Raw genomic sequence first — 26,472 nt, 5'->3', positions numbered from 1 at the left:
AAACAAAAGGTTTTCATCTCGTATAATGCTCTATGTGAACCCCACAAGATAGGATGCCCTACTATCAAACCTCTTTCCCCTAAATACTTAAAACTTCCACATATCATGAAATTATAAAAGAACAATGAATGAATGAATGTTTTTAATAACGTTCAAACAACCTATGGGATCCACAAATAGTCAACAAAGCAAAGCATGTAGATTCCAAAACATTATGCCCGCTAAACCTCCCTTTCTTTTGCATCTTAGATCTTCTATGAATATCTTGATATGCACTTTTATCTATTATATATTTCAATTTTATACATTTCAATGCTGCTAAATAACATGACAACAATTTGAAAATAAAATTAACAAGCTAAAAGGATATTTTTCTCATTTGATTTTACTGTGAGTTTTTAAAAAAAAAGCTAAAAGGATATTTTTCTCAGTTGATTTTACTAAAAGGAAATTATCCAACACTTCAGATGACACCTAATCACATTTCGACATCCATGGTGAAGATAAAACTTTGGCAAATATGTGGACTGATTTTCGAACAATGGAGTGGAGCAAAGTAAGAAATGGAGGTCGTCCACTTGGGTCGCACCTGTCCTCATTACAGAGGGAGTTTTTCTACCTTGGCCGCATTTAAAAGGTTGAATGAGAGTGTGAGGGTAAGGGTGAAGTCCTATGCCAATGTTGAGCGGGCTATGTGCGAAGTTCACTCGGTAATCCATTTCAATTGGAACACACAAACCTTAAACCAACTTCCCATTTCAAAGAAGCGGGACTTCATAATTGGGTATAAGCAGGAACATCATTCTTCTCCTTCCCACCAGGAGGAGGAGGAGGAGGAGGATGACGACGACGACGACGATGTGGATGAAGACTGGCCTGTTGACGAAGATATTGACGAGCGGTGGAGGGTGAGTGCCTCCGATTATTTTAAGGAGCCCCGTATTCGGAATGTGGTTGCGGAAGATGGCACTGTAATTGATTGGGAAGGGGACTCCAACAGGGGAATCATTCAGGAGATTTCCTGCATGGAGTGGGAGAGGACTGTTTTCCACCCAAGTCCCTTGATTGTGCTACTGTTTGAGAGATACGCCAGGTATGCACACACTTGTTTTCTTACTTAAAATCATATTAACTTTTAACCTTGCTTGAGGGTTTCCAAAACTTTGTCCTTCTAATTGTGCTATTATGTTAGGTTCAACATTAGTTATGATACACAACAGCAGACCTGAAATGCTCAAATATTATGTTGTTATACCCTTTTCAGCAAGCATTACATACAAGCAGGGCCTCTGGGGATGAGCATTCATAAATATAATTGTATGCAATAAGAAAAGGAAATACAAAATAAAAACTTGAAGTCACAAATAATCTTAAGATCCTAATACCAAATCGGATTGCCATTCTCAGGTTTGAACACAGTGAAACTGCATCTTCATAAAAGGAGGTAGATGCAACTCAGGAGTATAATATTACAATATTTTGATAATAAAAGCAGCAGAGTAATCTTACATAAAAGATTTGATAAATGAAAGTGATAAGATAAATGATGAATTTATAGACTTGCAAAAGATCAGAGAATGGTGAGGATTTGATAAGGATCAAGAGATAACCAAAGTGGTCGTGGAATCAACTTGGAGAGGTAAAGGAGATAACTGGAATTGATGAGGGGCATTTTCATTTCAAACTCAACGAGAGGATAATAATAAATTTCATTAATTTATTAATTAGGAAAAATCGACAAGGAAGTTATTGATATGAAGAATGAGTTAATTATCGAGGAGATAATAATGAATTATTGATTAGCCCGCATGCGTTGTAGAGTTGGCTTGGGTTGTGGGTTTGACTCCAAGGCCTACGCTTACTTGATGCACATGGTTTGTGGGCAATTGTGTGCATCACTAGGGGATTAGTCTCGCTCTAGCTTGCCCGTTTTGGGCCCAACTTGGCAGTAAGTAAGACCAAAGCAAGGTGGGTTGGGTGTTGGGCTGGGTCGTGAGGATAATTAGATGAGAAAGTTGCTACCTTGAACAATGAGTCAACTAATGGAGAAGATATGTGTTGATGTGTGTTTTGTGACACCATGCAACACAAAATAAAATACTAAGTATTCTATCCTTTCTTGAACAAAGACCTCTCGAATGCTAAACTGTGTGATCAAACAAGGTGACTCCAAGGTTCTGATAGTTAGGTCTTGACTTAATATGTTGTGGATAGACTCAGTGTGTGATGTGATTTTGCTGGAATCACAAGGGGACTTATGTTTTTACTTGAACTTTGTTGGAACTTGGATTGTAATTGATTTGAAAAAAAGATAAAAAGTATAAGGATTTAGAAAGACTACGCTACTCCTAAGATCAATGATGATGATAGATGTTACTTGGATAGACAAATTCCCTCAAATCAAGCCTTGCTTCATCATGATGACAACAACTACACAAGACCAATGCAATCTTCTAAGGAAGTGGAAGATTTTCACATCGCAAACACATCCCTCAAATACTCAATGTAACTTGAAAAAGTATTCACAATCAAACTTAGCGCAATAACGAGATTCAGGCTAACTTTACAATGTAGCTTATAATCAGCAAACTACAAAAAGTATGAACCAAGGAATTCATCACAATATCTTCATAAGCATCCACCATGATCAATGAACTTTAATTAATCTAATTTGAGGATATAACAAGAAACCATGCAATATGTAGAAGAAACACCACTATCCACCATAAATTCAATGAAAAGGATGTTTATTTATAAGCCTTGGCAACAATTTCTGCCTTCTCCTCCTCTACTTCTAACTACTTGCTATCTAATGTATATTGATCATCTATTATCTATTAACCTCTACAAATGAGAGAGTAGAGCCTTTTATAGTGCTTTCAATATAATTTAATGGTCTAGATCAAATCCAAATCAATGGCCGAGATTGAAAGATAGAAATCCTAATTAGGGTTTGTTACACATTGCATAGCATTTAATGCTTGACCAATGATAAAATTACAATAAATAGGACACGTCCTTCTTTGAACATTGACCAATAAATGTGAGGTTAGGTACATTGAACTTTGTGCCTCCACATGTGGTAGTTATCCTCCTCGTTGGATGAGTCAAGTGCATTGAATCCAGACACCCTCACTTGGGATGATGCGATTGGAGAGGTGATGACTAAGCGCCACCTCAGCTTACTCCTTGTAACTTATCACAAAGTGGAGTTTGTGATTGAGGCAATCTCTTGATACTCAACATTTTCCAAGCGCCTGAGATGATGATGGGAGCATATTCTCAAATTGCGTCATCTTTTGTGATTTGATCACTTTCTCTTATCCTTCTTCATACTTGGGAATTCGCCCTTGTGATGCATCTGATGTAGACCTTGTGATGTCTATGCTGGATGTCATGATGTCTCTTTCACATGTTGAAGTCTTTCTTCATCTTGTAAAGTTCTTCTCCCTTTAAGGTATTGATCTTGATCTTGTGATGATGAATCTTCACTCTTCCATTGCAATGTTGATGAGTATTGGAGTGTTCATCATGTGGAGTAATCCACTTCCTTGCTTTGCTGATCTCTCTCATTGTGAAATCTTCTCTCTTGCATTGTTCAATCTTCTTTGCCTTGCTGAAGTATTGTGCAGAGCTTTTCTTCTTTGTTGCAATGTTTTCTTGAGATGCTTGCAACCTGCTTCTCCACCCTCTTCCTCAGTTTCCTGCAAAACAAACAAGGATGGCATCAAACGCATATGATATAGACAGATTTGACCAGCCGCTAATCTAATATGGATCCTAAATGATGGTGAAATGGTGACTTGATCTCTGATTTCATGTCTGATTTTTTATGTTTTAGGCCTGATCTGCCAAAGTTGTGGATTTCCTTTGGGCGTGGATTTTTGCTGGTCATGGATTTTTGTAAGCCAAGGACAAATGTTGCTCTCCACCTTCTAGTTGTTGATTGCATTGATCACTTCATCTCATCATGAACTTACCTCACTTGGTGCTCATTTACTCAAACATATTGCTGTTGCACTTACCTTCACTAGGTCATGGATTCTCTCAACCCATGGACAACTTACTACCATCCACCTCCAAGTCATGGACTTCTCATGTTTGTGGATTTTGGAGGGCCGTGGATTTTGGTGAGCATGGATTTTGGAGACCCATGGATAGTCATCATCATCGTTCAAGCTTGCCAATTCCAACACTTAGTCAATTACTTCGCCTTCATCATGTTGTTGATCTTCACTCTCCAAGTCAAGGATTAAGTTCGTTCATCATTTCTCCGTCACTTCATGGATCGATCTTGCTATTTTCAAGCTTGAGGCATGGATTTTAGCACCTCATCGATGTGCTCAAGTCATGGATTGATCATCATCACTCACCTTCATCATCAAGATTTCTTCATTTAACCTACCTCAAGACAAGCTTAGCATCACTCATCAAGACTTCGGGATAGCACAACTCCTACTCATCACTATTGCCTTGAAAGATCTTCAAGTCATGGACTTAGCCTGGGTGTGGATTTTGCTTGGGCGTGGCTTCTTTGAGGTCGTGGATTTTGAGCACTCATGGGCAAATCGCTCTCTACCTCAAGATCATTTCCTCTCCAACCCACTAATTTCGCCAAGTGAAAAAGTTGTTGCAAGGTTGATTGAAGGTGATCTCTCCTTGTTGAAACCATTCTAAGCATTAAGTCACCGAATTTATGTATTTTGCCCATGTTGGATTATTTGTCATTGATGTCAAAGGCTTGATGGTCTTGTTAAGACTTTGGTTATGAATTTTAGTTGAGCTGCCTACTTGTGTGCTTGGTTGAGCAGCTTGAGTTGCTTGTGTGCTTGGTTGAGTTGGCTGGCTGGTTGTGTGCTTCAGCTGTCTACTTGCTAGCTTTGTTAAGCTACCTGGTTGCCTGCCAGTTTGAGCTGTGTGCTTGCCTGTCTCCTGTCAGCAGCCAAATCAGATATTTCTGCCATGTCATGGGTTGAACATTTCCCATGCCACATCAGTATGTCCTTGTGGGGCCCATTTTTTAGTGAGTCGATTTTTTCTTTATATAATAACAACAAATGGAAGTGGAGACTCCAAAATTATTATGACAACTTACATGAATAACTTTCTCACGTTCTATCCATTCTTGGTGACTTTTTAACGCCTTTTTCATATTTGGTCAAGGATTTTAATTATGGAGTCGGCATAATTCGTGGGATAGAAGCTATTTTTGATATCCACGATTTTTTTAAAATCGTTTTTACTTGGTGGATGTAGCATTTTTTTTTTTCAAGTCTTGGTCTTATGCGTTATAACTTTTTCGGATGATGCCTTGAGTTGGAACGTGGTGTGAGGAATTTTTTTTTTGGGGACGTATCAGCTAAATTCTTGGGGATGTGTGTGTGTGGTGCTATGTTTGGCATTGCCCTCTTTTTTAGGAAAATCAAAAAGCCGTGAATTTTGAATATGCGTAGAAATACGTTGAAAGGTTCTATGCCTCTTTAATTTTCTGGAAACATCATACTCGGGCATATGATATATTTTGTGGTTGTTCGAACCTTTTAGGTGATCTGGTTTGAAGAAACGTAGAGGGTTGATGATTAAAAAAAATCAAAAAGGGAAAATCGTGGTCAGCTATGGTAAACATGATGCGCTTAGTGGATATGGCAGCTTGTAATCATGATTCGATATGGGAAGTTTTTTTTTCTGGAGGTGTTAAAATTGTTTTGATTGATGTCGAGATTTTTTTTTTAATTTTTTAAATAAATGAACTCAGCTGCAGTTTATGACGGCAATAATCAACATGCCCTGTGAGCTTTTTAAAAAGGGTTGGAGGCAACATGTTTTTTTTTTGGATAGGGAATTGGTCTAAAAAAAAAAATTTCGGCTATTTTCATGTCACACAGCCAATTGGTCTATTATTGAGACTGTTACATATTAGGCTGGGCAAAAGTTTGAAGTATATATTATATAGTGGATGAGTCTTTTGTGGTCCAAGCACATACGATTGAAGTTTTTTGAGTTAGCTTTTGACATTGATGAACACATATCCTTTTGACATAAAAGAACAACATTTGAAATTTCAGTATTTGTAATCCAGAGTTCTCTAAGTTTGTGTATTGGAGAGTGTTGGTGCACTATTCTGTATAGGGGTTGGAGCCTCTTCTATTCATAGTTGGTGCTGTGAAGAGAGTTGGAGCTCTCTTTTGTATATTACTTTGTAATCTGGGTTGGTGCCCATTTTGAGTTATTAGAGAAACTTTTTGCCATGGTTTTTTACCCAAAAGGGTTTTCCACAAGAAAAATTATGTGTTCTTGCTTTGTGTTATGCTTTCATTTTCATATCTCTGTGTTCAATGGTTTTTGAGTTTGCAGAAGTTCTGAAAAATCTGAAACATTGATTCACCCCCCCCTCTCAGTGTTTCTTGTGTGCTTCTCAATTGTTATCAGAGCGGGTACCTTCAATTAATGCTTAAAAGCTCGAGGGTTGATCCTTTTGATATACGAAGATGAATGCTCTCGAAGGTCTTGCAACGAATGGATCAAACTATGCCTTTTGGCGTGTTAGAATGCGAGCTTATTTGATGTCACATGGTTTTGATGTCTGAAATTGTGTTTCAACTGGTCATACACCTCAAAATCCTCCTTCTACTGTTGATGAAAAGAAAGCATTTGAGAGCAATGCTAAGGCTATGAATGCTATATTTTGTGGGTTGTTTGAATCTGAGTTTGTTAAAATCATGCACTATGATACTGCTCAAGCCATGTGGGATATACTCAAGAATGCCTATGATGGAGATGAAAAGGTGAAGAAAGCTAAGCTTCAAACTCATAGGATGCAATTTGAAAGTCTGAAACTGAAAGAAGATGAGAATGTTGCAGCATACTTTTTGAGAGTAGATGAAGTTGTGAATTCTCTTAAAGGTCTTGGTGAGAAGGTTGAAGATAGTTTGGTTATTCAAAAAATCTTAAGGTCTTTACCTTTAAGATTTGATGCAAAGATCTCAGCCATAGAGGAGATGGTTGATCTTGATAAACTTCATGGTATATTGACTGCATATGAGATGAGAACAAACATAGAATCATCAAAAAGGGAGACCGCTTTCAAAGCTTCAAAGAAAGGCAAACAAAAGGAACCTGTTTTGAGTGACAGTTCAGATGATGATTTAGACTCGGAAGAAGCTTTGTTTATGAAAAGGATGAAGAAGGAATTCAGCAAACAAAAGAAGAAGATGCCTCTTAAATGCTTTAACTGCGGAAAAGCTGGACGTTTTGCAGCAAAATGTCCGTATCAGAACAATGAAGACAACAGCCATGAAAAGAAGCCTAAGTTCAACAAAAAGAAGTTCAAAGGAAAGGATAAGAAGACATGGAAATCCAAAAAGAGTCTATATTCAAAGAAGGAAAGTAATTCTTCTGAAGGAAGTGATGAAGAATCTCTGAGTGATGAGATTTTGTTCACGGCTCTAGAAGAATGTCACACAGAGAATCAAGAAGATGAAGCTGTCTTTGATGAAGAAGATGGAGAAGTGGACCTTGAACAAGAGTTGTTAAGCGCACTTAGTGAAATTATAAGTCTTAAAAAGAAAAATCTATATCTGAAGCTGTTGCTCAAAGAAGAGACTGAAGAAAAAGGCAAAAAGTCACAAACTCTTGAGGATGCAGAGAAACAAATAAATGATCTTAAAATTCAGATTGTTGAGGCTATGAAACTTGAAGAGGAATTGAAAAATCAGATTAAGGCAAAGGCTGAAATGTTATTTTTCTGGTATGCTCAATTAACCATGGGCAATAACTCTTATTGTCCTCCCAACCATAGACGATATATTCGTTTCCCCCGAGCACTTTCATTTTATATTGATTTGCATATTTTGTTATATTGTTATATTCTCCTTTGAATGAGATCACACATCTCATTATGTATATGTGAGAGATGTCTATACACCAAGGGTCGCCACTCTTCCAAGTGGCACCAATTATTACATTATTAATATAATATGATAATTATTGTATTATCATATAATATATAATAATTATACATTATAATTATAATTTAATTATATTATCATATAATAATATAATTATATTATCATAATAATAATAATAATATAATCACAACCTTTGTGATATCAATGTCGGCCTGTGGATTCCGACCACAGCTACAATAAAATCAACACTCCCTCTTAGCTAGGGAGGAATCCTATTCGATATTTATATTTAATGAAACACTTCTTCATTAGGTCAACCCAAACAAGGATCCGACTTTAGCTATAAACATCAACACTCCCTCTTGGCTAGGGAGGACTCCTTGCTCATATCTGAGACATGGAATGACATCCACCATAGCTACTCCCAAAGGGCGGAATAGAGTTCATCACGAATGCACATAACATGATGACATCCATCATGGCTACACTCATGAATGAAAAGAATATAAACACAAGTGCCCATCACGGAGTCACTCAACGTGATGTCGTCATCTCATCATGACGGTTAGAAGATGTTGTCATGGACTCTCTCACATGACATCCATCGTGGCTACTCTTAGAGGGTGGGTCCATCATGGCTACTCCCATGAATGGAAATACAAATGAACACAACCACCATAGCTACTCCCATGAATGGTGAAAGAATAAATATCACCTCACCGTGACATCAACCATTATGGCTTATCCATAGATATCACCTCACGTGATATCCACCATTATGGCTTATATATAGATATCTCCTCACGTAATATCCACCATTATGGCTTATCCATAGATATCACCTCACGTGATATCCTTCATTATGGCTTATTCATAGATATCACCTCACGAGATATCAACCATTATTGTGAGATCGTCACCTCACAATGATGGTAAGATGCACAAGTGTTCATCATTGTGAGGTCGTCACCTCACAATGATATTCACCATGGCTCATCCAGAGGGTAAACACACAAGTACAAGAAAATCACCACGAACTCTCTCACATGGTGTTGTCATGGCGTCACACACATGACATCCACCATGAACCATATCAGAGGGTGGAGATAAGGGCTTACACCTCAAGTCTCTCTCAAGGAGAAATGCATTCACAAGAGTTTACACTTTAAACTTCTCTTTCAAAGAGAAGAATGCATTAGTATAAAATATAAATATATATCAATGATGCTGAGACTCAATCTCAGCTAGGGCTTCATTCTTCACCATACCAAGTTTATCTCGAAAGTACACAAACTTTATCCTGGAGAGAGGCTTGGTGAGAATGTCTGTCGTCTGCTCATCAGTGCTAATGTATCTCAGTTGAATAGCATTCCTTTGCACCATATCTCTAATATAGTGATATTGGATTTCCACATGCTTTGTCCTATTATGAAATACAAGGTTGGAGTTTGCATCACACTTGGTGAGTCCCAAGCTCACCAAGTATCATGAAACTCCATCCCATGAATCATAGTCCTCTGATTACTATAATTTCCTGATCACTAGAGAAACCATCTTGACATGGTCTACTCCCTCTAAACCAATATGACCAAGATCCTCAGATGTCAACTGAAGCAGATCCTCTAGCTGCTCCCTTCATCACAGAAGCATGCCCTACTCACATGGTCCCAATCATGGAAGATATCTTGTTCCAAGAGACTCTCATCGTCTGGCACATGATTATTTGTTCAATGATCACAACATTGTTCATAGGAGCAGTTTCCTGTACACAAATGTACTTGTCTGATTCCATAGTAACATGAGTGAATGTAATAAACTGTGGATTTATCCCTAGGCTCCATATGTTGGTGATCTTGCCCTTTCTTTTGTAGCACTATCCGGCTTTATAAGATTCCTGGTAGCCAAAATTGCTTCAGGGACCAGCTCAAGAGATACTCTGGCAAACAATATTCAGGTGGCAATGGAGGCAGTATCCCTCACTTCTTTGATGAGTATTCAGTATCAGATTCAGGCATGGAAATTCATTATATATGGTGCAGGTGAACAACAACAGAGAATGCTTTGTAACAACCACGTTGTATGTAGCTTTGGAATGCTGGTCCATGGTACTGTTATCACAAAAGCTTGCACCACAACCTTGTGAAACATGGAAACAACCCCGAAGTGTGGGACCTTGCGCAAGGGGGTTGAATCTCTGGAGAAGGTCGGCTTCCTTTTCAATCCAAGTGTAGGTGTTGAACCAACTCAACACTTCAAATCTTACTTCTAAACCTATCCTAACAACTTATAGAGGAAAAGGGAAGAGAGAAATGCTTAAAATGAAAGGAGGTGATGCACCAAGATAAGAGATTGTTCCTCTCCCCACCCGAAATGGCACAAGGAATCAACTGAAATACCCAAGAGATGCACAAACTTCAGTTGCATGAGAGACCCAAACGCATGTATGGAGGTTAGAATTTGCTAAGTGTCAAGAGGGGAGAAGGATTCCCACAAGTCACACTTAGAAAACAAGTTAACACAACATATATGGACAGAACAACCACAAAACATACACCCATGATGAAGGTAAGGAAACATACACAACATGCATAAGTTGAAGGAAGGCAAGAATATAATTTCAGTTCATTTAAAGGCCAAAGGCCAAACTTACAGTTGCAGAAATGCAAAAATAATTACAAGTCTTCAAGAGAAAAGAAAGAGCATAGGAAAGTTAAAGGCCAAACTTACAGTTGCAGAAATGCAAAAATAATTGCAAGTCTTCAAGAGAAAAGAAAGAGCATAGGAAAGTTCAAGGCAATAGGGAGAGAACCCTTTACAATGAGGCTTAACAATCTTTATATAGAAAAATGGTTACAAGAGTGATCATGACCCTTGTATGTCAGTTTGGGAGTGCAGGGAAGTGCATGCACTTGACTTGTACATGCAAGCAACCTAGCCATACCCACAAAAGGCAATTCTGAGAAGGGTGGATTGACTGACCTTCCAAAGTCAGAGTATGTAGACATGACATAAGTCACCACAACAAGCATGGCCCCGTACCTCCCTTGATGGAAATCCTGCCAAAAACATTAAATTCACCCCTGTGGCTCCACCAAAGAAGGTGCATAAGTCACCAAAGCTATTGAAGCATTTAAAGCTTTGAGTGTCGATCATGCCATCCAGAAGTGTTGCAAGCCGGAAGTAGTTTGGAAGACTTCGGAGACCTGGGTCACCGAAGTTGGGAAGCCTTAGCAATTTGGGAACTTTGGGGTTGCGGAGTTCTGGGGTAGAAGACTTAGGAACTTGGGAACCTGGGGGTTCCGGGGTTGAAGAACTAGGAACTTGGGAACCTGGGGGTTTCGGAGTTCCGGGGTTGAGAACTAGGAACTTGGGAACCTGGGGGTTTCGGAGTTTTGGGGTAGAAGACTTAGGAACTTGGGAACGTGGGGGTTCCAGAGTTCCAGGGTAGAAGAACTAGGAACTTGGGAACCTGGGGGTTCCAGAGTTCCGGGGTTGAAGAACTAGGAACTTGGGAACCTGGGGGTTTTGGAGTTTCGGGGTAGAAGACTTAGGAACTTGGGAACCTGGGGGTTCCAGAGTTTCGGGGCTGAAGAACTAGGAACTTGGGAACCTGAGGGTTTCGGAGTTCCGGGGTTGAAGACTTGGGAACTTGGGAACCTTGTGGTTTCGGAGTTCTGGGGTAGAAGACTAGGAACTTTGGAACCTGGGGGTTCTGGAGTTCCGGGGTTGAAGAACTAGGAACTTGGGAACCTGGGGGTTCTAGACTTCCAGGGTTGAAGACTTGGGAACCTAGGGGTTCCGGAGTTCCGGGGTAGAAGAACTAGGAACTTGGGAACCTGGGGGTTCTGGAGTTCTGGGGTTGAAGAACTAGGAACTTGGGAACCTGGGGTTTCTGGAGTTTGGGGGTAGAAGACTTAGGAACTTGGGAACCTGGGGGTTCCGGGGTAGAAGACTTAGGAACTTCCTTCTGACAAGACAACACTTCACACTTCATAATTCCATTGCTTTTCTCCTTGGTCAATTGGGGCAGCGCTGGTCCATGGAACATATCTCTGATCGGTTCTCACTGATGGACCAAGGGTGTCAAAATATGACAACATTTTTGGCGATTGCGGGATGCTTGCCTACTAAGCATAAAGTCCAGAAGCCTTAAGCATCCATTGGGCACTGAGTCATTGAAAAGACCCAAAATATGTGTGCGCCATCACTTGGAGGAAAACTGAAAACTAGAGCGCACACCCTCTTAAGGAGAATGCGACATGTACATAAGCACTTATGAAAGCAAAACAACCTCTAGTCTAATATTTACATAGTCATCAACACCCTCTTTAGAACCAGGGCTTGAGATGAATCCCATTCACTAGGATTGGAAGAACTTCGCCATCAAGCTTGGAGAGATGAAATGCATTGGCCTCCTTGCAACTAGTGATGACATATGGACCACTCCAGATAGCATCAAATTTGGAGTGTCGCCCAACTTTGGCTCTGTCTGCATCCCACTTGAGAACTAGATCTCCCTCTTTGAAGACCCTATTAGTGGCCCTTTTGTCAAAAACCTTCTTGACCTGCTCTTGATGAGTCTAAGTGTATGCATAGCCTGACTTCTAACCTCCTCCAGCTCCATCAGCTCAGCTAGTCTTACTATCATGGCATCATTCTCTATCAATTCCAGCTGATGTGCTAGTTCAAGAGAGGGTAACTCTAGGGAAGCTGAGAGTCTTGCTTCCTTCCCATATACTAGCATGAAAGGGGAGTTACCAATCGCTCTCTTGGGTGTGATCCTGTCAGCCCATAAGGCTGTCCTCAACTTAGTGTGCCATGCCCTTTGATTGTCTTCAATTGTCCTTTTAATTATCCTTATGAGGTTCTTGTTGGAAGATTCAGCTAAGCCGTTACCCTGAGGGTAATAGTTGGATGATGTCTTCAAGTATACACCATGCTTAACTGCCCAAGAACTGATTTGGGTTCCAACAAATGCCCTGGCATTGTCTGATATGATGGTGGAGGGGACACCGAATCTTGTTATAATTCCATCAAGGAATTCCAACACTAAGGCCTCTGTGGCATCCCTCAATGTAACTGCCTCTGTCGACCTAGTGAAGCAATCTATTGCGGCTAAGATCCACTTATGGCGAGCACTAGATTGTGGATTTATCATGCCAATGAAGTCTAAACCCCATTGGGCGAACGGTTGATCTGCTTGGATGGGGTGAAGAGGTAGGGCAGCTAGTCTTTGCTTCCCAAAGAAGAGAGCACATTTCTTGCAATTCTTCACCCATTTATGTGAGTCACTGAATAAGGATGGCCAGTAATAACCAACCCTCATTATTTTGATAGCCGTAGTCCTTGCAGAGAAGTGGCCCCCTGAAGAGCCATCATGAAATTCCTCTAACAATCTGCTAACTTGGTTTTGCTCGATACATCTTAGTAAGACTCCATTAGCATCTTTTCGAAATAGAGTGCCATTCACTAAGACATAGGGAATGGACTGCAACCTGAAATGCCTTCTTTTGGTCTTGTCTAGACCTTGGGGGTATCTACCTTCTATTAAGAAGGTGGTCATGTCACTTACTTAACTGAATTGAGTGTTGTTGCTAGTTGGTTGATCCTCTTGTAACACAAGGGAGACCTCTGAAGTAGTCTCAGATGATGAGACAAGCTGTTCACATAGGCCCCTGCCTCTTACAAGCTTGGTGATCTTGATGTTGATGTCATATTCCATGACCTTGGTTATCCACCCAGCCCTCTTCTCACTGATATCTTTGTTTAGAAGGAAATCTTTGACACTTGCATGCAGAACTAAGAGCTGGATCCTGTTGTTGGACAACATGTGTATGAACTTTTTTAATGCCCTTACAACAGTGGGGACCTGCTTCTCTACATAGCTATATTCAAGCTCATAGTCCTTTAGCCCCTCACTAAAGAAAGCAATAGCTTGCTCCAAATTGTCATCGTTCAGTTGTGTTAGGACAACTAAGATTTTGGATTCTCCTCCGAAGGTATAGAGGATAAAATCCCTTTCGTAATTAGGATTGACAAGGGTAGGGGCCTGAGCAATTGCTTGTTTGATCTCTTCGAAACCGACCCTTCCCTCATTGGTCCAACTGAAAGCCAATTTTTTCTTCAACATGGAAGTGAGGGGTTTTACCATGGTGGCAAGGTTGGGAATGAACCTCCTCACAAAGTTGATCCTACCAAGAAAACTTTGCAATCCTTTCTTGTGACTGGGGAGTGGAAGAGAAAGAATAGCCTCCACTCGCTCTGGATCAATGGTCAAACCCTCCTTGGATATGATGTGTCCTAGCAATCTTCCTTGATCAGTAGCAAATACACACTTGCTAGGGTTCAAGGACACACCATACTCCCTGCATTTCATGAAAACCTGCTCAAGATGACCAAGATGGTCAGCTGCATGCTTCGAATAAACAGTTATGTCATCAAGGTATACAAGCACAAACTTTGTTAATACACCCTTGAAAGCCATGTCCATTGCTCTTTGGAACGTGGCACCTGCATTGGTTAGCGCAAAGGGCATTTTACAATAAGCATAGGTACCCCACTTAGTAGTAAATGCAGTCTTGTATTGGTCTGATTCTTGGACCAAGATCTGATTGTAGCTTGAATACCCATCCAAGAATGAAAATCTTTCCGAGCCACTGACCTTTTGGAGAATCTGCTCCATAGAGGGAAGGGGATAGTGATCCTTGAGGGAGGCTCTATTGAGATCCCTAAAGTCTACACATAGCCTGATTTCTCCATTCTTCTTCCTTAGAGGGACAAGGTTGGCCACCCAGGAGGAGTGCTTGATAGGGAAGATGATATTGGCTTCTATCAGCTTGGTCAACTCCTTCCTCATTAGTGGCTCAATCTTGGGGTTTATTAGCCTTTGCTTTTGTCTAACTGGCTTTGCATCCGAGTTTAGCTCTATAGCATGTTGGGCTAAGCTAGGGTCAAAACCTTTCAAGTCTTCATAGGTCCAAGCAACTATGTCATCATATTTTTGGCAAAGCTCAACAAAGGCGTCTTGCTCGGTGGAGGAACACACCTTGCCCAAGTTTAAGGACCTACCTTCGACGACAACAACTGGCTTGTAATCACCCCTCTTTGCAGCCAAGTTCATCTTCTTCTTCAACTGATCATCTGAGTTGAAAATGCCTTCCAAGGTAACTAGACCTTTAGGCAACTTGTTGGAGTTGAGCTGCATGATTTGATCTCCATACTGGTCTTGCAGCTTAGGCTGATTTTTAGCAGAAAACTCTGCTTCATTTTGCAAGAAGTTGACGATCTGTTGATCGCTTTTGAACACTTGCCAATTTACCCGATTGTCTCGGACAACATGCCTCACAACAAGCCTGATGTGTTGCTCCTTCTCACTTGCAACATGCGCTGGTATGTTGAATTGAGCACCAACTGCTGCAAGCCTATCATCATGCTTGTTCTGACTTCTAGGAATGCTCTGGATATTGAAGGCCCCGAATCCTTCAATCAAATCCCAAACCCTGTGTTTGTATGATTTGAGTAGGTTGTTTTTTGCTACACTTTGGGCTTGGATGTGGTTAACAACCAACTCACTATCTCCAAATACTTGCAAAGATCTGATCTTTCTACTTAGTGCAAGTTGGAGACCTTGGATCAAAGCTTCATACTCAACGACATTATTGGTGCAACCAAATTGAAGCCTAAAAGAGAAGAAATATTTCTCCTGCACAGGAGAAACAAGCATCACACCGACACCTGCACCATTCTTGTTTCTTGAACCATCCAAAAACATGTTCCATAACCCCTCTGAGTCTCCTTATGTCTTGATGAGGTTAGGGATAGGAGTATCCTCTTCATGGATACAATAGGTGCCAAGCCCAATCTCTTTAGTCTCAGGTAATGGATCAAACTGAAAAGCATTGGCCCATTCGTCCAGCAAGCAATCAGGGACCTCTTGCAAAAGAATAGCAGGCTCACGGACAATACACTCCTCCCCCTCTTCATGCAAAGTGTAATTCATGTTTATAGGGCTGGGGGTGTAGGGTTCAATGTGGTTTTGGGCAATGGGCTCTGCCCTTATGGTAACCTTGGTACCATACCTTGTTCGAAATAGCATGTGGGACCAATCAGAAGACAGGTACCCACCTATCTTGGCGGTGAAGTCTCTAGACAGGCAGATGGCAAAGAATGCAGGGAGGTCGATAATTGATACGTCTTGCAAGACAGTGCAACCAGGGCATGCATGCAAGGTTAACTTCAAATTTTTTACCATCCCTATTGTCTTAATAGAAGTGCCATCTAATTGGACCACCCCTTTGGTCACAGGTTCATATTCTATGCCAAGAAGATCAGCTACCTTCTTAGGCATGACTGAGCTACTAGCTCCTGAATCTATCATGCAATTGTGAACCAAGTTATCTCCTACGATTAAGGAGAGATAGAAGGGGGGAGGCTTGCTGACCTTGCTTGAATCCTCTTTCTCCTTGGGTTGCACTAAATTGGTGGAGACGGCCTTTTTGTTGACTGCTGCCTCATCACTTGACTGATCGACGTCCTTCAGTGCCTCCTTAAGCAAATCCCTTTGAGATGGGATGAAAGGGCCTCCCACATAGTGACATTGAGGTTGGCCTTCTTCATCTGATCTACTATGTTGAAAGGAACACCAACTGACTTTAGAGGCCCCTTTGAGGCTACAAGATCTACCTTTGCTCTTTGGATGACTTGCGCCTCCTCCTGCCTCTTGCTCCCTTGCATGGTACTCTGGCTTGTATCATGGGCAGCTACATTGGGTGTTGGAGCTTGGGCTGATGTTGAAGGTGAGGTAGCCTCCATGGCTCTCTTCTTTCACCTTGTATACTGTAGCATAGACTCACCATTTGTTTGGTTCAAACCACAGAATTCTGCCTCTTGCCAATTGACAAAGGTAGAATCCCCTTGTAAGTAAGCCTGAGTGCCAACACTAGGCTGATTTGGGTCATATTGCTAGCCAGAAGTGGTCGGCTCATCCTGCACCACTAAGGTTTGGACAAACCCTCCATTTTGGCATGCACCTTGGTTGTGTGGCTGATTGCATGGTTGACACCAATCTTGCTCTTGGGCGAGGTTATTTTGCATTGGAACTATCGCCTTTGAGTTGCTTGCAGCTGTGGGGTTCACACTATTCAAAGGCCTGACGTTGCTCCATTGGTTTTGCCCTTGAAAGGGTGACCTATTCTGCTGATAGTTCTGATTTTGTGCCTGATAAGGTCTGCTATGTTGGGCTTGCTGCCTCTTTAGTGTCACCAACTCATTGCTAAAGTTTTGCAATAGAGTCTTGACCTCATGGAGCTCATTGGAGGATGTGGAGGGTTGACCTGCGGGTGCCATGGGATAGGAGCCAAGGTGGGTTGTTGAGTAGGAGCTTCTGGGAAGAGAGGCATTGGAGGCCTTGGAGCTATCTTCCCAGCCCAAATCAAACAATTTTCTGCCCTTATGGCTATGTCATATGCACCTGGTAAAGAGGCTCCACCCATTGATTGTACCATGACAGCTATATCGCTGTTGAGAGCTCTAAGGTAATACAAGAAGGCATGATTTGGAAATGGCTTCACTAGAGCAGGAATTCTATTCCATGTCTTATGAAATCTGAAATTGAAATCTCCGATGAACTCGTGGGGTACCCTCTTGATTGTAGTCAACTGCTCCACAAGTGATAGGTGATCACTTTTGTCTTCGAAATGGTTGCACAACCTCTCCCCCAATTCGTCCCAATTGTGAATGGAGCTAGATGACAACCCTCTATACCACCGCAAAGCTTTGCCTTTCAAAGATGTGGCTAAGAGTCTGACAACAACATCATCCTGAGTGATATTATGGACGGAGCAGATGTTTGCAATGTCTTGAATTTGCTCAATAGGCGTAGTAGCTATTTCACCAGTGAAGTATGGTATACTCTTCAATGCAGCCACTGGTATGTCATTCCATTGAGTCAAAATAAGGGGACTCCTCCCATTGAAGGTAACAAAAACTTGATTTCAAACAATGGTCTATTGATATGAGTGGTGGGAGCCCTTGATAGTAATGGTCTTGTAAATGGAGGGGTAGAATGAGACTTGGGAGTGTTTACTACCCTAACCTCTTTAACTGGTGATAATGAAGGTCTACCTCTCCGCTTTCTAGAGCCTAAAGATGAGAGCTCTTCGAACTGGAAACTACCTCTAGAAGATGCCCTTGTATGAATTCTGGGCATGAAATCAGCAACTTGCTTGAGCGAGAGACTAAACTGGTGAGCAGAGACTTCGGAACCTGGGGGTTCCAGAGTTGAGCACTTCGAAACTTTGGAATCTGGGGGGTCCAGACTTCCGGAGTTGTGATAGCTGCGATGACTTGGGAACCTGGGGCTTCCGAAGTAGCGGACCTAGGAACTTCGGAACCTGGGAGTTCCGGGGTTGAGATGGCTTAGTGAATTCAAAACCTGGAGACCTCGGGGCTCTGGAGTTAGCAACAAGTCATTTACAAGAGACTGGTCTTGTGAGCAGAGTCGCCAAGTGCTTGAAGATGACTGCCTCTAAAGGTTGAGATGCCAAGAACAACACTGAATCCTTAGCATGTAAATCGAATGAAGTCCCACCGAGCGTGCCAAAAATTGTTATCACAAAAGCTTGCACCCTTGCTGAGCTATCAACTCAGCAATCTTGTGAAACATGGAAACAACCCCGAAGTGTGGGACCTTGCGCAAGGGGGTTGAATCTCCGGAGAAGGCCGACTTCCTTCTCAATCCTAGTGTAGGTGTTGAACCAACTCAACACTTCAAATCTTACTTCTAAACCTATCCTAATAGCTTACAGAGGAAAAGGGAAGAGAGAAATGCTTAAAATGAAAGGAGGTGATGCACCAAGATAAGAGATTGTTCCTCTCCCCACCCGAAATGGCACAAGGAATCAACTTGAAATACCCAAGAGATGCACAAACTTCAGTTGCATGAGTGACCCAAACGCATGTATGGAGGTTAGAATTTGCTAAGTGTCAAGAGGGGAGAAGGATTCCCACAAGTCACACTCAGAAAACAAGTTAACACAGCATATATGGAGAGAAGAGCCACAAAACATACACCCATGATGAAGGTAAGGAAACATACACAACATGCATAATTTGAAGGAAGGCAAGAATGTGATTTCAGTTCATTCAAAGGCCAAAGGCCAAACTTAAAGTTGCAGAAATGCAAAAATAATTACAAGTCTTCAAGAGAAGAGAAAGAGCATAGGAAAGCTCAAGGCAATAGGGAGAGAACCCTTTACAATGAGGCTCACCAACCTTTATATAGAAAAATGGTTACAGGAGTGATCATGACCTCTGTATGTCAGTCTGGGAGTGCAGGGAAGTGCATGCACTTGACTTGTACATTTAAGCAACCTAGCCATACCCACAAAAGGCAATTCTGAGAAGGGTGGATTGACTGACCTTCCAAAATCAGAGTATGCAGACATGACATAAGCCACCACAACAAGCATGGCCCCGTACCTCCCTTGATGGAAATCCTGCCAAAAACATTAAATGCACCCCTGTGGCTCCACAAAAGAAGGTGCATAAGTCACCAAAGCTGTTGGAGCATTTAAAGCTTTGAGTGTCAATCATGCCATCCGAAAGTGTTGCAAGCCGGAAGTAGTTTGGAAGACTTCAAAGACCTAGGTCATCGAAGTTGGGGGAACTTTAGAGACTTGGGTCACCGAAGTTGGGAAGACTTAGCAACTTGGGAACTTCAGGGTTCCGGAGTTCTGGGGTAGAAGACTTAGGAACTTGGGAACCTGGGGGTTCCAGAGTTCCGGCGCAGAAGAACTAGGAACTTGGGAACTTGGGGGTTCCGGAATTCCGGGGTTAAAGACTTAGGAACCTGGGAACCTGGGGGTTTCGGAATTCCGGGGTAGAAGAACTAGGAACTTGGGAACTTGGGGGTTTCAGAGTTCCGGGGTAGAAGAACTAGGAACTTGGGGGTTCTGGAGTTCCGGGGTAGAAGACGTAGGAACTTGGGAACCTGGGGATTCCGGGGTTGAAGAACTAGGAACTTGGGAACCTGGGGGTTCCGAGGTTGAAGATTTAGGAACTTGGGAACCTTCCGGAGTTCTGGGGTAGAAGACTAGGAACTTGGGACCTGGGGGTTCTGGAGTTCCGGGGTTGAAGAACTAGGAACTTGGGAACTTGGGGGTTTTGGAGTTCCGGGGTTGAAGACTTAGGAACTTGGGAACCTGGGGGTTCCGGAGTTCCGGGGTTGAAGAACTAGGAACTTGGGAACCTGGGGGTTCCGGAGTTCCAGGGTTGAAGAACTAGGAACTTGGGAACTTGGGGGTTCTGGAGTAGAAGACTTAGGAACTTCCTTCTAACAAGACAACACTTTACACTTCATAATTCTGTTGCTTTTCTCCTTGGTCAACTGGGGCAGCGCTGGTCAATGGAACATATCTCTGGTTGGTTCTCACTGATGGACCAAGGGTGTCATAAAATGACTACAGGTAGTCTTGCCATGCATTGGTAAATGGAATATGAGTAAACCAATAACAACATATTCCTAATTCTCTGTTATGATTACCAAGAATTGTCAGCTTCTCAAGGGACTTATATCTATGAACGCCTTCTTTTCATTAGTAATATCTTGCCTTCAGATTCCATTCTGTTGAACCTACTTCTGGAGGCTTGCCTGTGTGTGTTATTATCGTCTACATTGATCTTCCTTTTGACTTAACAAGCACACCAATATATAATTGTGACAAGCAACTGGAAATCAATGGCCACAGATAGTGAACTCCCATTATGGATATCGACGACCCACCAATCAATATAATGTGTATAGATTACAATCTTTTAATCACTTGGATTGCAACTTCCAATTATCGCCGCATGATTAGTTACAAACTCCACTAACTATTAGTGTTTGAATACCCACCTCGACTCTCCGCAGAGGATATCTTTGGCAACGCACTTATATTTGATGATTGTCTGCGGTCTCAATTCTACATAGATTCATAACATACAGTTCCCCCTTTCAGACTGTTTCAGATGGGACGATATAACTTGTGTTCCTAGGCGCAAGCAACAGAGCCGTGGAGATGATGGTAGTTTGATTCACTGCTTATTCAATTGGCTTAATTGTTGTTGGTGTCCCCTAACATGCACGTGCCTGGTATGCAATCCTCTAATGTCGATAGTGATATTCGTGCCCTGCTTTAACTATCTTGTCCTTATTTCCTTAGCACCTCTTCCTTGATCAATTTGATATAGTATTGAACCGATGCCTTTAAACTACGACTTTGCCTGTCAAAGCTAAGGCAATGACTATTGTAGCAATTGATCTCATGTCAACTCGTCCTTATATCAGCATATAGTTCTGTAACTCCTACTTTGGTCTGTTTCTGTGAATTCTTCAATCCGTACACTATATATTTCCACCCAATATTCAACTTCATTCGCGGGTGAGGAATAATCAGCACCGCCAATATAGACCAAGGGCGCACTCAATGGTTCCGTCATGAAGATATCCGGCTTGTGAGATATTTAAACCAAATACCATTTAATTCTTTGCAAATTAAATACCAAACATTTGAAGTGGCACATCCACATCTTAGTTATTCCTAGTAGAGAAGAGTCTGATATTCCCCACCAAATAGTATGTTCCATGGTAATAAGAAGAAGCCCCGATTCCAATATTATTATTTATTATATTCACCCAGCTTAGCAGATTTAACATTTAGCAGTCTTAATTAATCTCCACAACGATATTAATCAACTAACCTTTCAATATCGTGAAGGCTCAAATGCTCACACCTCTGGCAAAGAATATCTTTCAAACAATTTATCGCTCAACAACAAAAAATAATAATCGGCCAATACACGAGCTAATCCCACGACTCTAGGAAATATTGCAATATTATAAGCTACGGTTCTTATATGGTTGCCAATCTTTTATATTACTCCACATCTGCAAATGTCCTTGTTTCTGATGTTCATATCGGGATGGTCAATTTCCTTTAATGATCGATTCCTTGTTCTCTTCCGTCAGATGCTCCCGGGTTTCGTTTCCGCTCTGATACCATGTTATTTTTCTGGTATGCTCGATTAACCATGGGCAATAACTCTTATTGCTCTCCCAACCATAGACGATATATTCGTCTCCCCCGAGCACTTTCATTTTATATTGATCTGCATATTTTGTTATGTTGTTATATTCTCCTTTGAATGAGATCACACATCTCATTATGTATATGTGAGAGATGTCTATACACCAAGGGTCGCCACTCTTCCAAGTGGCACCAATTATTACATTATTAATATAATATAATAATTATTGTATTATCATATAATATAATATTTATATTATCACATAATAATATAATTATATTATCATAATAATAATATAAATATAATCACAACCTTTGTGATATCAATGTCAGCCTGTGGATTCTGACCACAACTACAATAAAATCAACATGAAAGCTATGAGAAACTTGAAGCGGAGATTGCTTCTCTTAGGAAAATAGAGAAATCATCTACACTATTGAAACAAGAAGAAATAAATCAAAAAGGTTCACTTTCATTGGACAATTTATTAGCTTCTCAAAAACAGTCCTCAGACAAGGGTGGAGTTGGCCTTGAAGAAGGTCAAAGCTCGAAGGTAGAACAACATACTTCTAATGGTGAGAGTTCAAGGATTTCATCTTGAAAAACCAGAAATAATGTTTTCCGGCAACCTTTCAGTGCCAGACAAGCACACTTAACCAAGTTTAATTATTCATTCTTTCATGGTTACTGTTTTGCTTGTAACCATTTTGGACAGAAGGCAGCAAATTGTAGGTTGTCTTTTAGAAATAATTTCAGTTTTGCAAACAAGAACCCTTTTGCTCCTCTGACAAATGTAATAACATTGGACATAGTGCAAGGTTTTGCAAGATTGATAGGGCAGATTTCTCGAAGAAAGATAATAAGAGCAAGGTTAAGGAAACCAAATTTTGGAGAAAAAAGGAGAAAGAGGCTGAAACAAAGTCTCTGATTGTGCAAACAACTCTTCTTTCATAGAGTGAAAAGGACATTTGGTATGTGGATAGTGGCTGTTCTAGACACATGATTGGAGATGAGAGTAAGTTCTTGACTCTCAAGAAATCAAATGGTGGTAAGGTAAGATTTGGTGGAAATTCATCTGCTAAGGTTGTTGGTAAAGGTACTCTTATGCTGAATTATGGAAAGAGTAAAGTTGAGAATGTGCTGTTTGTAGAAGGTCTGAAACATAATTTGCTTAGTGTCAGTCAATTATGTGATCAAGGTCATAGTTTAACTTTCAGTTCTGACTGTTGTAAGATTAGTAAAGATGGTGTTCATATTGCTGAAGCCAGTAGGGCAGAGAATTACTTATACATTCTTGAAGATTCTAAAAGTGAAACTTCTTGTTTGAGTGTACTTGATGAATCTTGGTTGTGGCACAGGAGACTTGTGTAATATCCCACTAATTTTTTTTTGTTTTTTCAGGCCAATAACAATTCATCCACAACAATTACCCGTTAAGGTTAGAGTAATAAGCAAAACAACTAAAGGGAACCCTTCCACCTTTTGTTCACCGAGAGCCCAGACTAGGAGGGTGAGAGCATATGGTGTTCCGGGGATCGTCAGCATCAATAAACAAACTAAACATTACAACTGCATGGGCGGCAAGCCATCCCCTTCTGCTTATCCAGTAGGATAGAAACTAAACTTCTTGGCGGTGAACCGACCAAGGGAAAGATTACAAGAAATAGAAGTTCAATCACTCTACCGCGTATTTCAGCGGGAGGACATTACATTAACAATCACTCTACCGCATATTTCAGCGGGAGGACCAAAACATTGAACTTTATCACTCGACCACTTATTCAGCGGGAGGACATTACATTTAAACATCACTCTACCGCATATTTCAGCGGGAGGACTATTTATCAAAGAAAACTGAATTACAAAACTGAGAAGGCGGCAAGCCAGCCTCTTCCACTTATGCAGTGGGAATTACAAATAAAAGCAGATAGAATGGGATGCTCAGTACTACTGAAACAATCCTTACAATATGGAGATGAGATGAGAAGATTAACTGCAGATTTCTACACAATACTGTAATTTTCTGTTACACTGCTCTGCAGGCTGAAAGTACAGTTCCAGTAGCCCATGAAAACATGAAAATACTCATAACTCACTCAATTTTTACCCGAATTGATTCAAATCAAGCCCAATCCCACCATACATCCAATACAATGACAACCAATCACAGCCACACCCCAAACAACCCTCTTTTTATTTTGCACGCATCCCAATGCAACCCAAAAAAACCCACACCTAGACTAGGAATTTCGATTTTGCATAATTAAATCAATACTCAAACAAATGTGCTAAAAACTTACAAACTTATTTGCCAGTGCTGGGAAGGAAGATAGGAATAATACCCATAACTATCAGACGCTCCAGCAGAGAGATGCGAGCAAAAATGTGTTTCAGCCACAGGCAAAACCAGCAAGTCCAGAATCGTTGCAACACCAAGATGTCTATGGCAAAGCTCTGAAAACGATAGAAGAATACAAGGCACAGCTAGGTACTGTATTTCAAGTACGAAACCGGGTAGCACTAGGGAGACGCACTCCAAAGCCTCAAGTTCTGTCGCCAATCCGGCAGCATAACATTACAGATTTTCAAGATGGTGCAAATGGGAACCCAAGCCTCATATTTATAACTTCATTCATCAAACTCAAATGACATCCCTCCAAATTTCACGCTTGCATTTGAATTTCATTTCCACTCACATGTGGACCCAAGTGTAGCGCCCATTCTCCTAAGTCAAAACTCACGCCCAAGAAGGGGGAGGACCCACGTTGGACACTTAGGCACAAAAATGGCGATGTAAAGTGAAATAATATCCCTTTTAAAAAATATTTCACATCCCATAAAACAATTGAATTTCGCTCAAATTTAGGATTAAACAAGCATTAATCCCAAATTTAATAAACCAGTAGCCAATAAATAGATTAATTAAATATTAACCTTAGGAAAGGAAATAATATTTAATTATGTTGCAAATGTCTCCCGTATTGATCATTATCACCTCCAAGATGAAACTGAGCCCAGACGACCACAAACTGCTGCAGAATTTAGACCCCTGTCTACTGCCAAAAATAGAAATGTGCCACTCAGCCACTTACTAAAAATAGTAAGTCAAGAATTAATGCTCAGAAAAATATGATCATCGCGTCCAGAGGCAAAGCAAGGAGTGCTCGGTCGGACAATGGCACCAGAACGGTCATCCCCTGACTTACTAAAAATAGTAAGTCCTCGTTTCATCGATGCTAGACCCTGATTACTCATTCCACCTAGCCTACGGGTCTCAGGAATAGGCTAATGGACCTCTGAAAGAACATCAGTGAGAAGGGGACATTACAACTTGGTCATATAAATTTTGACAGCCTTGTTCAGATTAGCAAAAAGGAAGTGGTGAGAGACTTGCCAATACTCACTAAACCATCTGACACAGTGTGTAAAGATTGTCAATTAGGTAAACAAACTCGTAGGAGTTTCAAGGCAAAGGAGTACTCGAGCACAATGCCTCTAGAGCTAGTTCATACTGATTTATGCGGACCAACAATAACTGCAAGCATGCATGGTGAGAGATACTTTATGTTATTAATTGATGACTACTTATGTATGACTTGGGTGACTTTTTTGAAAGGAAAATCAAAAGCCTTGGAGAAGTTCAAAGCTTTCAAAGCTTTGGTTGAAAATGAGAAGGGATTGAAAATCAAATGCTTGGGATTAGACAATGGAAGCGAGTTTACCTCTAATGAGTTTGTGAGTTTTGTGAGAAGTATGGTATTAAGAGACAATTTTTAGTTGCTAGGACACCTCAACAGAATGGGGTGGTTGAGAGGAAAAAACAGGTCAGTTTAGGAGATGGCTAGAAGCATGATGAATGAATCTAAGGTAAGTGATTGTTTTTAGAAAGAAACAATTCATATAGCTGTCTATATTCTGAATAGAAGTTTGGTAAGGGCAAAGCACAACAAGTCACCGTATGAATTATGGAATGGTAAGGCAACAACTGTTAAGTATTTTAAGATCTTTGACATCCCTTGTTATGTTAAAAGAGATGAGGATAATTTAGACAAATTTGATCCTAGAGTAGATGAGGGTATTTTTCTAGGATATTCTTCAAAAAGTAAGGCCTATAAATGTTTTAATGAAAGGTTGCATAAGATAGTTGAGAGCACTAATGTGAAAATTCATGAGATTGCTAACTCCTCTAAGAAATTGCAAAGTTTTGATGATAGCTTGCAGGATGATGAGGCTGAAAATATTGATCAGCAAACCTCTACCAATACACAAGTTGAGACAACAAGCAACAATGGTGGTAATACCCCTGTAAACAATCAAAATGAAGGTGCTAGTACACATCTTGAGGGTGGAACAACAAACAATCAGTTTGGTACAGCAGATGCATTAGCTGGTCCTACAACTTGACATGACAGAAACAAAACCACAATCAAAACTTCTCTCAAGACCACATCAAGATTTGCTGAGAAGAACCATCCTATTAATTAGATTATGCAAGAGG

General features: G+C 40.8%; 1 protein-coding gene across 2 annotated transcripts in view; it reads left to right on the top strand.

The window, feature by feature from the left end:
* Positions 1-466: 466 nt before the first annotated feature.
* LOC131029584 (thioredoxin-like fold domain-containing protein MRL7, chloroplastic) overlaps positions 467-26,472 on the top strand; it is a 109,362-nt gene continuing 83,356 nt past the window's right edge. Inside the window, exon 1 of one of the 2 annotated variants that reach the window (XM_057960113.2) lies at positions 467-1,093. In XM_057960113.2, the coding sequence (XP_057816096.2) occupies positions 564-1,093 (530 nt within the window). In that variant the 5' untranslated portion in view covers positions 467-563. The remainder of the gene's footprint in view (positions 1,094-26,472) is intronic. The other variant, XM_057960112.2, reaches the window with a different exon arrangement.

This window comes from Cryptomeria japonica, chromosome 3 (genome assembly GCF_030272615.1).
Source record: "Cryptomeria japonica chromosome 3, Sugi_1.0, whole genome shotgun sequence".
NCBI lineage: Eukaryota > Viridiplantae > Streptophyta > Pinopsida > Cupressales > Cupressaceae > Cryptomeria > Cryptomeria japonica.
The sequence above is the reverse complement of the archived record's forward strand: the minus strand, read 5'-3'. Positions and strand labels throughout refer to the sequence as shown.